Consider the following 17,254-nt stretch of genomic DNA (forward strand, 5'->3'; position numbering starts at 1 on the left):
GGGAATCTTACACTACGTTAGCTACACATTTTTGTTAAGTGCGATATTTTTCAAGTCAAAGATGCTTCTTCACATCTATGGCACATGTGTCTTTAGATAGATAGATAGATAGATAGATAGATAGATAGATAGATAGATAGATACTTTATTAATTCCAAGGGGAAATTCACATTTGCCACACAAAACTGTGTTATAAAGTTAATCGCTCTGTATAAATTAAAAATAAATATCTTGCCTGCTCTGGTGCCATACAAATTTACCAAATACGTCAATTTTTCAAGTCAAGGCAGCTGTTGAGTATTGATCAGTAGTGATTAGTAAACATTGACAAGATTGCATTCCCGTGAAGTCCCCGAAATCATAGAAATGTCCATGATATTCACCAAACTTGGCAAACTGCATTAAAGTCAATGGGGAAGGACTAACTGAACTAGATTTGACTGGATTATAATGGTGCAGTTGTCTTTAAAGTGCCCCTAGGGGCCTGGGAAACGTCTGCCAACTATACTGGACTGATTATTGTAGCCAAAAGGTCACCTGAGCTGTGCGGCAGCAGTGCCAACCACTGCACCATTGTGCCTCTGTGATATCAAAGAAGAAAGTACGCAGTCAGTGACTGGTTCCAAGTTTTTGCTGCAACCCAGTTTCTTAATGAGAAGTCAATTATTGCTGATGAAGCACTTATTGCTCAAATGACATTTTGATGCTTCATTTTAGGGGTCTCACTTGTTAAGGTTCCCCACCATTAATTGCTTATTTCAATCTTAAACTGTTGCATTTACTGTTTTTAATGGCTCCTTATTAGCAATAAATTGAAAATTGACAAAGGAGCCAGCAGGTCTCCATCTAACCTGTCTCCATTTACACCTGTGTGGATTCATCATGCTCTATTTGGTTTAGTAATACATTTAAGAGAAAAAAATGTGACAGACAGAAAATGATCTATGTTAGGCTTCAACTTATTTGGATGATATCCTAGGAAAGGAAAAAAATCTATGATATAAGAACCTAACATTGCAGACTAACAACCCATAAAATTAAATAAGGTTTGAGACTGGAAGGATTATTTTATTTTTTTTTTAAGCAATTGAGTTAGAACGAAAATCTGCAGCCACTTTGGCCCACCAGGACCAACATTGTTCACCCTTGCTCTAAACTGTCTGTGCTGATGCTTTGTAATTTTTCTACTATCAAAATTATAGAAACGTCTTGTAAATAGTAATAAACCTTTTGTTATTATTATTATTTCATGGAGTCTCCTCTATGTCAGGCTCTTTCAAGGTTTATTTTCAGTCTTGCCCCACCAAGTGGCTAAATATTATGCATAAGACACGCATCTCCTTCTCTGATATTGACATGGTACTTGAAGATCGGCCTGCCCTTGTTCCACAGAGTCTGTAATGCAACATCAATGTTAGTTTAGCTGTTACAGCTTCCAAGGATGTCTCACTGGCCCTCGCAAAGCATTATAGGGTATAGCTATTACAAAAAAAAATGATCTTAAACCAGCTGAATTAATTTGATGAACAAGAGATGAATGTGAACACACCAAATTTGCTGCGAATATCACTTTGGCAAAATTCACTGTTTAAAACAAAAGGAATCTGGAAATAATGATTTTATTTTATTTCTGTTCCAATTTTTCCTTGGTAAGAGTACATTTTCTGTTTTGGGAATTGTCACCTAAATACATGAGTAAATCAAAAACAAAACCAACCATGTGGCACAAAAAGGTTTACTGTGATTTGTTGTGTTAGGTGTAAACCACCACTGGTGGAGTTAAAGGTTCTTGTGCAGGAAAATAAGTGCTGAATTATCACAAATGGCTGATCTCCTTTAAAAATGGCTGAATTTCATAAACTTTTTTTTTTTTTTCCTGAAACAACATGTATAAACTATTTTAACAATATGTGTAAAACACAAGAGGCAGTTCAATACTCAACAACTGTTTTGGCTTGAAAAATGAACGTGTCTGGTAAATTTTTAAACTCTTCCTCTGCACCCCTTAAACTGCAATGTAAAGTGCCAGTGCAAGCTAAATATTATTTAAAATTTACAAAAAGTGATTAACTTTAGAAAACAATTTCATGTGCCAAATAGATATACTGTATAGTATGTCTGTGAAGAAATAAATTTAACGTAAAAAATTAATTAACAGATTACAGTTTTTTTTGACATAGCAAAGCATAAATTAAAAATAATTGGCTTTTCTTTTTCTATATTTTATCTTGAAACGCTGGCACATCCATCATAGGAAGAGCTTGTGGCAGACAAATTTGTATACCCATGATCTTTTAAAGAAGAATGCAACAATGAGGAGCCTTGGCTTGGCTGGTGTAGTGATATTCAAAAAATAGAAAGCACAGATGTGTAGCTGCTCTTAAAAGTTTGTGTGTTCTTCTTATTATATTACTAGCAAAATACCCGCGCTTCGCAGCGGCGAAGTACTGCCTTAAAATTTTTACTAAGAAGAAAATTAAACCTTTTTAAACTGAGGGAAAATATACCAATAATTATTTGTTAAGGATATTTTTGTATACCACATTGTCAGTTCGGCCCTCCGGTTGTAATATGACCAAGCTGTGCGCTGAGCTTACTCTTGAGCATGCAATGTACAGTTGGCCATGTGAACAGTAATCTTGTTTCAAATCTCTGTCATAATCGGTTTGAGTTTCATGGTTTGTTTCAATTACGACAGTATTTGTAGGACTTGTGTTGAAGAGACATTCGGCATCTGTCAAGCATTGTAAGTATACAACCGGTTTCATCTATAACTTCACATCCAGCTTTTGAGAGTTTAAACATTCATAAACATGAAAGTGTCCACTGCTGAAATCGTCACCTGTGAATCTAAGATGTTTAAGAGGCATTGGCGGTTGTCGAAAGGTGTAAAATATTTGGCCATTTTGGTACACTTGAAAGCGACAACCGAACAATTCACCGGCAGCCATCAACTCACATGCAGTTGCATAGGTGAAGGGTTTAAGCATTTCACTCTTCTAGTGCTCCTGTGTAGAATAATTATCTCCTGTACCATCATCAGTCCACACTTTGAACCTGTCCCAGTCATTCAATACATAAGACACAATGTTCCTCAAGAGTGAGCCTGATATGGCCGTGCAATATGTAACAAAGAGAATGGAAAAGGTAGGTGCCATCTCCGGGCATGGAAACCACTCGGTAAGTGACAGTTCTTTGATCGATGGTGATCACCTCGATAGACATGTTAATGGGGGTACAGTTGGAATGATAAAGGAAATGGGTATCTGAACAATGTAAAGTAAGTCTAAAATACCTACACAATAACTATAATCGTAATAAATGAACAATAAAACAGCGGAGAAGCCGTGGATTAAATAAAAAGGCTGTAGTTATCAGCAGGGAGACGTGAATCCCGTGGCGAAGCAAGGAAGGGAATGTAGAGACTGGAGCGACAGGCGGCCTTATATAGGCAGGCAGCCAACAACGTGGGAGGCGTTGGGATGGGGGATGTACATTAGTAAGATTCAGTTAGCGTTGGGAACCCGCGTACCAAATTTCTTGAAGATGGGCCCATAAGTAACAAAGACCGTTGGAAAGTTCAATATGGCGTCTGAGAGTGGCGTCATACCACCGAAATAAGTACGTACATTGGTTTCGGTTAGCGCAGGGAAGCCGCCTACCAAATTTCGTGAAGATGGGGCCATGAATAAGAAAGTTCAACATGGCGGATGTTATTGACCGTTATGCGTAGAATTTCGAAATGAAAAGTGCTTAACTTTTGTAAATAAGCTGTAAGGAATGAGCCTGCCAAATTTCAGCCTTCTACCTACACGGGAAGTTGGAGAATTAGTGACATTGGAAACTTCAATATGGGGGCCGACAGTGGCATCATACCACTGAAATAAGTACGTACATCAGTTTTGGTTAGCGCAGGGAAGCCACCTACCAAATTTCGTGAAGATGGGGTCAGCCTTCTACCTACACGGGAAGTTGGAAAATTAGTGACGTTGGAAAGTTCAATATGGCGGCCGACAGTGGCGTCATACCATCGAAATAAGTATGTACATCGGTTTTGGTTAGCGAAGGGAAGCCGCCTACCAAATTTCGTGAAGATGGGGCCATAAATAAGAAAGTTCAACATGGCGGACGTTGTCGACCGTTATCGACCGTTATGACCGTTATGTGTAGAATTTCGAAATTAAACCTGCTTAACTTTTGTAAGTAAGCTATAAGGAATAAGCCTGTCAAATTTCAGCCACGGGAAATTGGAGATTTAGTGAGTGAGTGAGTGAGTGAGGGCTTTGCCTTTTATTAGTAAAGATTATTTTTATTGTTTGGGGTCATGTAGAACATTCCATCAATAATTGTATTTTTTTCTTGTGTGTTCACAAATGCATAGGAGCAAAATGTACTTTAAATGATCATGGTTGGTTTGCTCTGTGTTTGTGGAGCATAACTGATTGGCAGTATCAGTATCAGAGAATATCTGTTAGTTTAATTCAGAGTAGAAAAATGTACTCTGCAGGTGAGAGTGAAGACCTAGATAGTACACAAGTCAACTAAGCGGCGATTACCAATTTGTGGATGATACCATTCTAGCAAGCCATTCTTAGGTGAAACCAGGTCTAGATATGGGAAAGTGAAAGTGTTTTCCATGCTAGTAGCAATTGTGTAGCGAGGCTTTTCAAAGAAGGTGCATGAAGCTGTTCAAAGAAATCTTAAATCTATAACAGAGAGAGACAGGGAATTGCACAAGACATTGTAATGGGGCAAAACATTTCCAATGACTAAACTGCTAAAAGCAAACACTATACACAGGTAAACCTAAGAGTTGTATGAACATTTATCAAAAAAACCATAATACTTCCTATAAATTCTTTACCAGAACCTTTGTCAGACTTGCTGGATATTTAAATCTATGGAAGTGGACATTAAAAATGACTCAATTCGACTGCTGTCTCATCGAGATTAAGACTGTATAAGCAGGAGGTTGTTAGTCTGTATTGCAATAAATAATTAGAGGATCCTCACCACGTGTCCTTTAGGAACACAATTTTCAAGTTCTACCCAGCAAACAGTTCAGGAATATGTCAGACTCTGATAGAGAGGAAAGAAAGAGAAACTGATCATATGGAAACAGTTTTTTGGGTGATGGAGAGCTATGCTCTTAAAAGAGTGGAAAGGTTAAAAACATATATATATTGTAGAAAAGAGAAACAAAAACTCATAAAGATTTGGGGTTTTTAGGCCCCGTATACTGCAAACAAGGTCAAAATAATTATTACAAATCATCAGACATAGAAGGGCGGGTGGACGGACAATTTATGGAGGAGGACCGGAAATCAAAACCGTGGGATGCTGGGAAAGAGTGGTGGTGGATGGGTAGCAGGCATCATCAAAGGGGGATGAGAGGGAAGAAAGGGACCCGGAAGTGTTGTGCTTCTTAGAGTTGTTCAGGTGCGATTATGGCTGCGATGCTTCGTCTTTTCTGAGAAAATAAAGAGAGAGAGGTTAGTACCCCACCGTTGTCCCCTGGCACGATTTGTCGTGTTGCACTTCGGGTCCTTAAGCTGCTCCCCATGCGCTCGTGCGTGACATGATATATATATACTGTAATTCTTTAACTACATCTCAACAAATATTTGATTTTTGGACCAATACCAATATTAGATAATATTTTATGTGCTTTTACATTAGACCTAGTAAGATTACTCAAATTTGCTTTACAAAGAAATTAACATACTGTACTGAAAACACTTTTAAGCATCTGAACAACATAATATGTTTATAATTTAGCCTAAATATCTTTTTGAACAGTCTTAAACCCAAAAATTTGAATAACCTGAATAATCACATTTATACAGATGGCATATTAATACTGAGATCAAATTATTGAAAATATCAATAGAGGAAATATTTGAACAATGAAACAAGAAATATTTCAATTTTGTAAACCTTTTGGACAGTGATGACTGGAATGTGTTTGTATCTCCTTACATGCAAAGACAGTAATTTCAAGCAGTCCCCGTTTGTCTCCATCACATCAGAGAGCTGCTTCTCTTCCTGTTAATTCCCAGCTCAGGTACCTATTCCCTTAGGCACATCTTCATGACTGTGTAAGGTCAGAATACTACTGAGAGAGACCGTACAAGAGATGGTACACTGTTCCATGTGATAATCAGTATTTGTGTTCTAACTAGGCTATCCTGTTCTGTGAAGTGTACTAATACCTACAGTAAGTCTGCAGAGATCGGAGGAAGCAATACTAGCCTCTGCACTAGCAACAGTAATAAATCTGTAGTGCATATTTATCAACAAGTGTTTTAAGTTGTCTTGAGTGATTTTTCTTTTATTAATGTTCATTAATATTAACACAAATTGGTTTTGTTTTTATTTTATGTGTCTACACTTGCAGGCTTATGATGGTTGTGTCATCACTGTGAACAGAACAGAGATATTACCGATAAATAAAAATATTGAAAATGTAGTTCCGTTCTGAATTGATCAATACATTTCTGTTTTCCAAATGGACGAATTGAGAGATAAAGAGGCTTCCATGTTCCCTCTGCAGGGTGAACAGTGTATTGACTATATCTCACAGAATCTGAACAACAATCTACCGATTTTATATTAAAAATTAGCCGAAGTACCTGGTGTTGCCCAGTTAGATCTTTAGATTGGGGTAAGGAAAGAAAGAAAGGTTGATGTGATTTTTTTTTTTTTTTAGTGGTAACCCTGTAGTTATTATCAGGCGGAGTGGTGGCTCTGAGGCTAGGGATCACACTGGCAATTGGAAGGTTGCCGTTTTGAATCCCATAAATGCCAAAAAGGGACTCTGCTCTGTTGGGCCCTTGAGCAAGGCCCTTAACCTTCAATTGCTCCATCCTGGGTATGACGTTAATCTGCATCCAGCCCTGCATGTAGGCCCACCAACCTGCAGGGAAAACCTGGGGGTTGGTGGCAGAATTGGCACTTCAGCCACCATAAAAAACTTCACACTATTCCACTCCATCTGAACTAGTGTGGTGCTGAGGTGTCCCCCATTGCATGGCTGCACGGTTTGTCGTGTGGCGGGTGCGGCAATGCATTGTATCAGCGCATGCTCCTAACCTCTCTCTCTCGCTCTCTCTCTCTAACCTGGAGTTATTGCTAGCTGTCCTGTCCATCATTCACACTGTTTCTCTATCAATGTCTCTGCTTTCAAGAGTCGAGAATTTGTTCTTTTTGGGGTCCAATTGAATTCCAGAATTGCAGTAACACCTTGCTAGGTTGTAACCATTAATTCTGTCACATCTGACTTACCCTCTTAGTGCAAGGTGAACAGTGGTTAAATTATGGTTAAAATCTGACGAAGAAAGGGCTAAACAACAACCTTTTTATTTTTCTATGAGTTGCACTGCTCTGACATCGCGATCATGCCTTACCCATCACCCTGCTGCGTAGCTCATGATACTCCTTTGTATATTACAGTAGGTAGAAGCAGCATACACCATTGCCTGGGTAATTAATGTTCAGCTCTTGTCATTTTCTCTGCCAGTTTGGCTTTAGTCTGTTTGGATGTTTCATTTGCTCTGAGCCACCAGGTAGCACTGGTGTGCATACACAGAAAAACAAAAAACAACACTGGGACCCCCAAGGTCCAAATTTTGCGCGCCAAAGTAGACTATCCTTTCCACATAGTCCTAGAGAGCAACTATGCAAAATTTGGTCCCGATCAGTCAAGGGTGTAGGATTGTAATACTTGCTTTGAGCCAATAGGTGGCATTGGTGTACAAGCTGCAGCAAACAAGAAAAAAAAACAAAACACTAGGACCCCTAGGGTCAAAACTTTGAGTTTCAAAGTAGTCTATCTAGTCCATATTGTCCTAGAGAGCAACTATGTAAATTTTGCTCCAGATCAGATAGATAGATAGATAGATAGATAGATACTTTATTAATCACCAAGGGGAAATTCACATAAGTCAGTCAGTCAAAGAGTGTAGGATTATATAGGGAACGTACAGTCAGGCAGACAGACATTGTATTTTATATATATATATATATATATATATATATATATATATATATATATATATATATATACACATACTTATAAAAAATGATAATTTCAATTTAATTTTAATGTTTCTATTATACCTGCGGTGGGCTGGCGCCCTGCCCGGGGTTTTTTTCCTGCCTTGTGCCCTGTGTTGGCTGGGATTGGCTCCAGGCAGGCCCGCACCTAGAAAATTCTGGGCCTCAGGCAGCAGAAAGAGTTCAGGCCACTTTCGTGTTTCAAATATGTGTGTATATTTTAAAACTCGAAAAAGGGCGGGCCCCTATCTAGCCAGGGCCTCTGACAAGTGTCATGGTTGTCCCCCCCCCCAGGCGCGGGCCTGTTCCAGCAGACCCCTGTGACCCTGTAGTTAGGATATAGCGGGTTGGATAATGGATGGATGGATGGATGTATGTTTCTATTACATCTCACCTCACATACTCTGGCTAAATTCTTACCAACGAAAATTATATGTGGAAGAAAAGTATTTTATCTTGAATTCAGGAAAAAATATATGTAGCTCAAAGAAAAAAAGTAATTTTTAAGTTGAATCACTACGAAAGCAGCAGTCAAATACAGTGTGTATTTTAATGTTTTTCCTACAATACCGTAATAAGCTAACAGTATGACGTACCACTTGTATAAGTTGTATAAGTTATCTTTGCTTCTAACATGCATTACATGTTTGGTTTCAGGTAATTTTTCTGTATTTACAAGCAGTAAAGTGTAGAATAAATATCACAAATGACTGGCAAAATTCAAACAAATAAAACATAACATTCATAAATTGATGAAGCTGCCTTCTGCAACTGGCTAGTTGTACCCATGCTGTAGTATTTTGTTCAGGTGGCTGACTGTAATGTATAGATGCAGATATTTATAGGTATGGGTACAGTATAATTTGATAAAATGTTAATGTATGCTCTAAACAAACGAGTGCAAGTTAAGATGTAATGTGTTTAACTGTATACATGGCCTATAAAAATCTATCCATCCATCCATTTTCTAACCCGCTGAATCCGAATAGGGTCACGGGGGTCTGCTGGAGCCAATCCCAGCCAACACAGGGCACAAGGCAGGAACCAATCCTGGGCAGGGTGCCAACCCACCGCAGGACACACACAAACACACCCACACACCAAGCACACACTAGGGCCAATTTAGAATTGCCAATCCACCTAACCTGCATGTTTTTGGATTGTGGGAGGAAACCGGTGTGCCCGGAGGAAACCCACGCAGACACGGGAGAACATGCAAACTCCACGAGGGAGGACCCGAAGCGAACCCGGGTCTCCTAACTGCGAGGCAGCAGCGCTACCACTGCGCCACCGTGCCGCCCATAAAAATCTATTCTAATCTAAATTTTGTTATGATGGATAATGTAAAATTTAAGGAGTATGTGTTGTATTTTAAAAGTATCAGTACTTTTAAAACTACCTGCGCTATGCCTAGTTTTTTTTTTCCAGATCTGTTAATTTTCAAGTCACTCTCCTTGTCTGCACTGGGATTTAGTTGCTCCAGTTTCCTCCAACCTAATGAAGATATTTGTTCGATTTCTAGTGACTCTAAAGTGATCCTGTACAAGAAAGAGCGGCTGTGAGTGTAAATGTGCTCTGGTGCTCCATTCCAATTTGGTTTATGCATTTCATGCTGTTCTGCCCAGATGGGCTTTTGCAATTCTGAACTGAATCAAGCACTTTTGGGAACAGATGAAATTTGTCTAACACACACATGTACTGTCCTTCTGTGTGTAGTGTTGCTTCATTTATTCTGAAAGTGCTTCAGATAAAGCTCTAATTTTTAACCAGGCTTCTTCTTTACCCTTCAATCAGTGTATGTCATCATCAGGTCCAGATGATCTACACAGAAATAAAAAGTAGTTCTGATGAAAAATCATATCTCAGAATATGAGTGAAGATGAAAGCTTTAGTAATATCTGTCGACGTTGTAAGTCTTTTTTCTTTGTATTTGTTTTTAAGCAGGGATTTTGTATCTCATCAATGTAAATATCATCACAGATATTTTTGAGAATTTGTAACATGAATTCTGAATGGAGCTTTGCCTTTCAAAATAATTAAAATGGAATACTGGTATTCAGTTTTTTCATTATTGCAGTATTGAATGAATATTCATCCATGTTAACATTTCTGTGACTTATTTTCCAAGTGTCCATTACCATAAATAGAAGTTTTATCCTTAGCTTTACTAATAAATGTAGAATTAGCCAAAAATGAAACCATGAATGGATGGATAGAAGTGAAAACCAGAGAATAAAAAATGTATATACAAAATGGAAAATGGTAATATTGGGTCATTTTTTTTTTCCCAAACAGACCACCTGAGTTTTATGGTAATTCAATACAGAAGGGCAGCCTATTTATTAGAAGCCGTCTGTTCCATCTGAATGACCCAGCTGGAAATGTTTGCAAAGATGAAAAAGCAATTATGAGCAACTGCTGTGATGCTTTTTCTATTAAAAATACCTTCTGAATGCCCGACTGATTCAATATTGTGTAATATCTTAGTAGGGTTTTAATATGCCCATAACTTTTAAAACAAAGGGGGGGTTCTGAGGTGGAAAGGGAACCATTCTAAATATCTGCTTTCTCCTAAAGGGCTGTTACACCTCATAGAGGTGGGCTGGACAGTTTGGTAAACTGACGTTAGAAGTAAAGAAAAGTGGCGCAGTGGTCTAGTTTTTGTAGTCCAAACAGCAGACGTTTGACTTGTGGTAATATAATTTTTCTCAATGCCTGGACCAGATGGCTGATTGATTTCAGTTGCTGCTACGCCAAATCTAACTTGTTCATCAGTAGTTACTAATAAACACCAGGCAATATCTGTAGGAGGAAGACTTTTCTTGATCTGCTTTTCAAGATAAAATAAATGGTAACAACTGCAGAAACAAAAAGCCAAGATAAGAAAATGTATATTTACCATTACCACTGTCCTGATTGTTACTATTGAATCAGGCTAAATGAGGCAGAGCGTTAATTATATGTTGGGAATCAATAATTCAATTTCCAGATTACATCTTGAGCTGGAGTAAATTGTTGGGATAAATCTTGAATGAGAATTGAAAAATCAGCATGCATCCAAAAGTAGGGCATATTTTACAATGAGTAAATAAAGCTGAGGATAAGCAAATAACTAGGAAGGTAAATGTTCATTTGAATAGAGGCTTTACTGGCTGTCACTTATAATTTCTGAAATGTCTTTGTCATTGTAAGAGGATCATGTTAATCAATATGCCAATAGAAAGAAAAGTTGTCTATTTTTAGCTGTTTTTCTAAATGCTGTACTCCAAGGGATTTATTTTATTCTCGTTGTATATGCAAATATTACCTTGTTTACTTGCAAATATATAACAGTTTTGATATTTAAAGTGTGATTTCTATAACATATGATTCCTTTACTTATCTAATTTAGTTACATGAACTTTTTTTAAGCTTTCCTTTTCTTAAATTTGGAAGGGTACTGCAGTGGCTCAGTGTTAAATGCTGCTGTTCAAATCCATGGCCACTTACTCTCTGTGCAGTTTTTGAATCTTCTCTTCGGGTCTGCACACTTTTCAGATTTTGTCCCACATTCAAATACACACACACATGGTTTACTGGACCCTCTAAATTCTGCTTATAATGGATGAGTGTGAAAATTTGCCCTGTATTGGTCTGACAAGCTCACCAGGGTTTTTCCTTCATTTTGTTCGATGATTCCAGGATAGACTGCAGCTCCATAACCCTAAACTGGACAAAGAAAACAGATGCATACAGTAGTTGAATGAGCCATAATAAATTTTGGTTAGAATTCTGACTTGTTTTATTTATTTTTATGACAGGATTGCCTCATTCTTGAAAAGAATGACCTGCATCATCCAGTGTGTTCCTTTCAAGATGACTTCCAGGAATTTGAGATGATTGATGATAATGATGATGAAGAAGATGAAGAGGAAGAAGAACCTGACTCTGATATACCTCCTTCTCCATCTGCTTCTCCCCCTGGTTCACCCTTTGCAACCACTACACTAAAGAGCAGGCCAACTACATTGAACCTCAGTGCCCCAGTCTCACAGGTAAATATATATATATATATACAGTACACCCCCAAAATTTGCGGGGGTTACGTTCCTACAGCAACCACAAATTGTGAGGAGAGAGAAACAAAGCAACCAGCCAATAAGGACAGGTGCTGTTCATGCTTTTAAAGTATGCGTAGTGTCACGCGAGAAGCATATCATGTGACAGAGCAGCTGCAAGTAAGCCCAGCAAGTAAGGGAGCAATGTGAAAGTAGTCAATCAGCGTTTTTTAGAGGGGTTTTTTGAGGAGCATCCGTGTCTTCTAGGGGTGTGTTCAGCCTCCCTGCTCACAAGGGGCTGGCAGTGGTCATGAGCTGGCTGCTCAACGAATGTACGGCACTGACTGATCAGCTCCTGCGCGCTCGCAAATGGCACAGGGAAATGACTATAGTCGAGTGTGACTGTTTAAGAGTTAAGAGGAACAAAATGGAAAACACAAGAACACTCAGCTGGGGATGCATCACAGTCAATCAGCAGCAAGGAGAAATGAATAACGCTGTAGTGGTCCGGTGCCGTTAAGATTCACACCGTCGAGAAGACGGTGATTTATTTATTTTTATGGTGGAGATTCCAGGGACACATGCACTCACAAACAGAGACAAAAACAAAGCAGATCGGTAATCAAACAGCAAAATAAAATACAACAAAGCACAAACAAAACACATGCAGTAAATCATGAAAAACGGCAACGGATGAAATGTAATGATGAAAATAGATAGTCCAGAGAACAGCACATTGAATGGGAATGTACAGGTAGTCCTACCGCTAATTCCTGAAATGGTGAAGACGGGTAGATGGGTTCAGGAGTGCTCCTTTCTTTGCAGGAAGGCCATGAATCCACTTACAGTATTCATGTACACAGGCAGACGGCAGACAATCCAGACACATGAAAGGATCCAGGACAAAATGAATAAGTACAGGTAACGCAACAGAAGGTAGACAGACAGGAACTTCTAACACAAATTACAAAAACTTTTTTTTGCTTTTGGTCACCGGCCCCCTTTTTAAAAGCCGCGCTGACATCCTTTGACCCCAACAACCCCAGCACCCTCAACAGAAGACCAATCAGAGCCATTGCAGGGACTGCTGGGTGTTGCATTTTCAAATTCTATTGTCTACTTTCACCATCTCAAGCAGCATTTTCCTCTAAAGGTGCTTCCTGTTCTCTCTACAGTGCAGTATTGCCACAATAAAAGCCATAAAAATTGCAGAGGATATTTGCGGTTTCTGCTAACAATTATTAGATAGGTTCTAAGGAAAAATCTGCAAATGACTGAGGCCACGAACTCTGAACCATGACTTCATGGGGTCTACTGTATATTGTCATAGAAGACAAGAGTTGGCTGGCATCCCGTTTGGGACGCCCTGGTAATGGAACAGTGAAAGGAGACTGCTACCCAGGGCTATGTGCACCCCAGTACAACAGGTGGCAGCAGCTGTCTGATGGATCTCATGTATATGCGCCTGCAGGGCTTCATGGGAATTAGAGTTCTAACGGGCTGCCCTGCTGAGACCTGCCAGAGGGAGCTGTGGGGAGGAGGTTTCCTAATTTTAGGGTGGTTCCATCTAACCCAGAAGTGCTTCATAGGTTCAGTGTGGTAGCACTGGCACTATTCCCAGATCTGGTATAAAGGAAGCCACTCTCCCACAGTGAGTCGGGAGAGTAGACATATGAAGCTCACCGAGGAGGAGTAGAGAGAGAGAAGGAAAGAAGAGAGAAAAAGAGAAGGATTTATTTTACAGTATTTATTAGAGAAACTGTTATAAAGAGGCACAATAAGTCATTTGTTTGCAGCTGGGAACTGTGTTTGCATTATTGTGTCTGGGGTTTGAGGAGATCATACATGCCCCAATTAGTCACAATATTTACCTATACAGTAGATACAAAATTCAAACTTCAATAACTGACTAACTCACTCACTCATCAACAAAAACACCATTTTCTATTTTGTTTAAAAAATGAAATATGGCAGGTTAGTACATCTAGGACAGTATGTATCTGCTAATAAAAAAGATTTTAATATATGAATATTTAGGGGTAAAAACTTTAACCTACAACAGAAAACTAAATACCCCAAAATCTTAAAAATGCTTACTCTGATTTGATTGAAATTTGGTGATTTTTGTTATTTTTTTTTTGTCGATACTTATTAATATTATGCGAACATACATGCTAACATACATGCTCTGCAATGTGCTGACAGCAGGGCTTTATCCAAATGAATGATGCAGAGAAGTGATTGGCAGGCCACAAACAACAAGTCTAAAGAAGGGAAGATGTCCTGAACAGTAAAAAAGACAAGATCACATTTGACACATACAGTCAGCTATAAAATGGAAGGAGAAAGTTCAGCAAAGATCAAGGAAGATGAAAAGTTGGCTAGCAAGCACTATAAAGCTTCAGTGAGGGTGCCAGGCATTGTGATGGTGAGCGTAACTGAATCAAAAAGGAAGGGAGAGAGAAGTAGTGGCAGAAGTAGTGTCCTCTCATCCAGGACTGATGGTGTCAGGTTAAGCTTAATGGGTCCCCCATGAGCTGCTGTTTTATAATATACAGTCACATACACGGGCTTTGAAAGGAGACACCCACCCGACCACTGAAATCATTTACATATACAGTATGTGCATGTCTGCTTATTTTGAACAGGTATGACCCCAAAGAAACCTGCTGTCCAAAATTCCTATACATATTCATTTGTATCTGTGGACAAAAAAGTGGGATCACATTCAACTCACTAAAAACATGAAAAAAAAAATATTTAAGAGAATGACATAAAACAAATGAAAATCGTAAACATCTAATAATGATAATAATAAATACTGTACTCAAATTTAACATTAGTCTTAGTGATTACCTGTTTTTACTTCAAAAGAATACACGTTCCTGTAAAACTAAGTTTTGCAATGACCAACAAAAAAATGCTAAGTCACAAGGAACAGCAGGAATTAATCTAATGCAGAAATGGTTTACTCATGGACAATTGTGTGCAGCACGTTCAAGAGCAAGCAGCTCCAGTGGGCTAATGATATAATTATTCATTATTATTTGACTGACACCTTTATCCAAGATGGCGTACAACATTTGAGATACAATTGGTTACATTTCTTTTGTTTTTCTGACTGGAGCTAAGGCAGGTGAAGTAACATGATTTTGGTCACACAACATTAGTAGTAGGACTTGAACCCATAATTCTGAAGTCCTAGCTTTAAAGGTTTAACCACTAAACCGCACTGCCTGCCAGTAATATTAACCCTTAGTAAAAATAAACTACACATATTTTATACAGATAAACACTTAGTTACATAGTACAAAGCCAGGTAACACAGCTACCATAACATACCATTTTCTAAGCCTGCTTTATCCTGAGCAGGAGCACAGCTGGGCTGAAGCCTAACCCAGCAAGCATATGGTGCAAGGCAGAGTGGCACAGCACTGCTGCTGACTGGCAGATTGAAATTCTTGCTTAGTCATTATGTGTGCGTAGTTTTCACTGCCGCATCCTAAAGATGTGTGGGGGTAGGTTGACTGGAAATTCAAAATTAACTCTGTGTGAGTGTGTGCTTGACCAGGCACTGCAATGGACACTGGTCCTGTCCAAGATTAGTTCCTGCCTTGCACCTGATGCTTCTGAAATAGCCTCCTGACTTCTGCAGTGCTTGACTGGATTAAGCGAGTTCCAGAATGTGTGCTGTATATATTGAAATAGACAATACAGTAGGTCCTAAAACATTGACTGTGGAAGTGTGTTTACTAAAGGAATAATGTTTAAATGAACTGTATGTAGTCATTGATCATATTCTGTTTCAGGGGTTTTCATGTTCAGTCCTGGGGACCCCCTATGGATGCAGGTTTCCTTTCTAACACAGTTTCTTGTTTTAATTGGATTTATCTAATAATTTAGCTATCATTTCCCATTTTCTGTGTTTTCTTCTGTTACTCCAGAAAATACACACTGGTTATGCTAAATGATTACTGGATGAAGAAAGTATGTACTATTTCTGGGGTAGATAGGGACAAAGTCATTCTTTTTATCTTGCTTTTTATCATTTTGTTTTTTGCTAATGCTCAGGTTATCTAAACCATTATTTGCTAATGACTGGAGTGCTTGGAGTGGGGGTTGATCCAGTTGTCATTATTAAGGTTGAAACAAAATGACATGCAGGATGGAAGACTGTCAGTTCTGCAATACAAAAAAACCTAGGTGCTAAGGTGTGGAGCAAAATTGATAAGGTGGACTTCTGTGAAGTTCTGCCTGTGCCATGTGCCAATCCAGGTAAGACTGATGAGTTTAGAAGGCTTAATGCATGGCTTATATGAGTAGGTCATTGAGGATTGTTTTTAATTAGAGGGCAGAAAGTTAGAACAGGCCAAGTTTAGAACTGTACATGAAGGGATTAACAGTAGTGTAATATCAAATATGCAGAGTAACTTAAATTCTCAACTAAAGTTAAAGTGCTTTGGTAGAATAAGTAACACATTAAATTTGCTTGCCTAAATACTAGGCATATAAAGAATAAAATAAATGAGCTGAAATTATAAGTAGGTGCATATAATGCGGATGTAAATGGAATAACAGAAATATGGCTAAATAATAGAGATGGGCAGGAATACAACATAGATGGGTACACGCTATTTAGGAGAAGCAAGCAAAACTGAAGCTGCGGGGCTGTTATATTTTATCTAGAAATTAATTTAAATGCAAGGCTTATTAGTTTAGATGGTGGGTCACAGCTTAGTGAGGATTTTATGATTCGACTCGAGAGCATCAGGAATCAGGGATACACTATTAGGAGTGTCCTACAGACTCACTAATGCAAACAGTAGTTTTAATTTGTATCTTTATTAACATTAACAAGGCAAGTACAGATGAGTATATTACATTTACACAGGACTTTAACAATCTAAATATTAACTGGGTTAGCCTTCCAAGTAGTGAACCGCAAGCACAGATGTTTTTAGATGTAACCAGTAACTGTTTTTAACACACTGGGTTAAAGCACCAACAGTGGAAAAGGCCTGTTCAGATTTAATAATAATCTGGATGGAATTAAAGGGTTAAAGATGCTTGAACCATTACGGTCAGTGACCATAATTTAATAGATTTCTCAGTGTTTTGGTAAAGTGCATATTCTAAAAAAAAAAAAAATTACATTTAAAAAT

At 38.5% G+C, this 17,254-nt stretch overlaps 1 protein-coding gene across 1 annotated transcript in view; it reads left to right on the plus strand.

Moving 5' to 3' along the window:
• The window catches only part of mapk8ip2 (mitogen-activated protein kinase 8 interacting protein 2), a 229,440-nt gene that overhangs the window by 159,265 nt on the left and 52,921 nt on the right, over positions 1 to 17,254 (plus strand). The window contains exon 3 of the mRNA XM_039761511.1: positions 11,856 to 12,089. Coding sequence (XP_039617445.1) covers positions 11,856 to 12,089 — 234 coding nt within the window. The remainder of the gene's footprint in view (positions 1 to 11,855; positions 12,090 to 17,254) is intronic.

Source organism: Polypterus senegalus, chromosome 8, assembly GCF_016835505.1.
Source record: "Polypterus senegalus isolate Bchr_013 chromosome 8, ASM1683550v1, whole genome shotgun sequence".
Classification (NCBI taxonomy): domain Eukaryota; kingdom Metazoa; phylum Chordata; class Cladistia; order Polypteriformes; family Polypteridae; genus Polypterus; species Polypterus senegalus.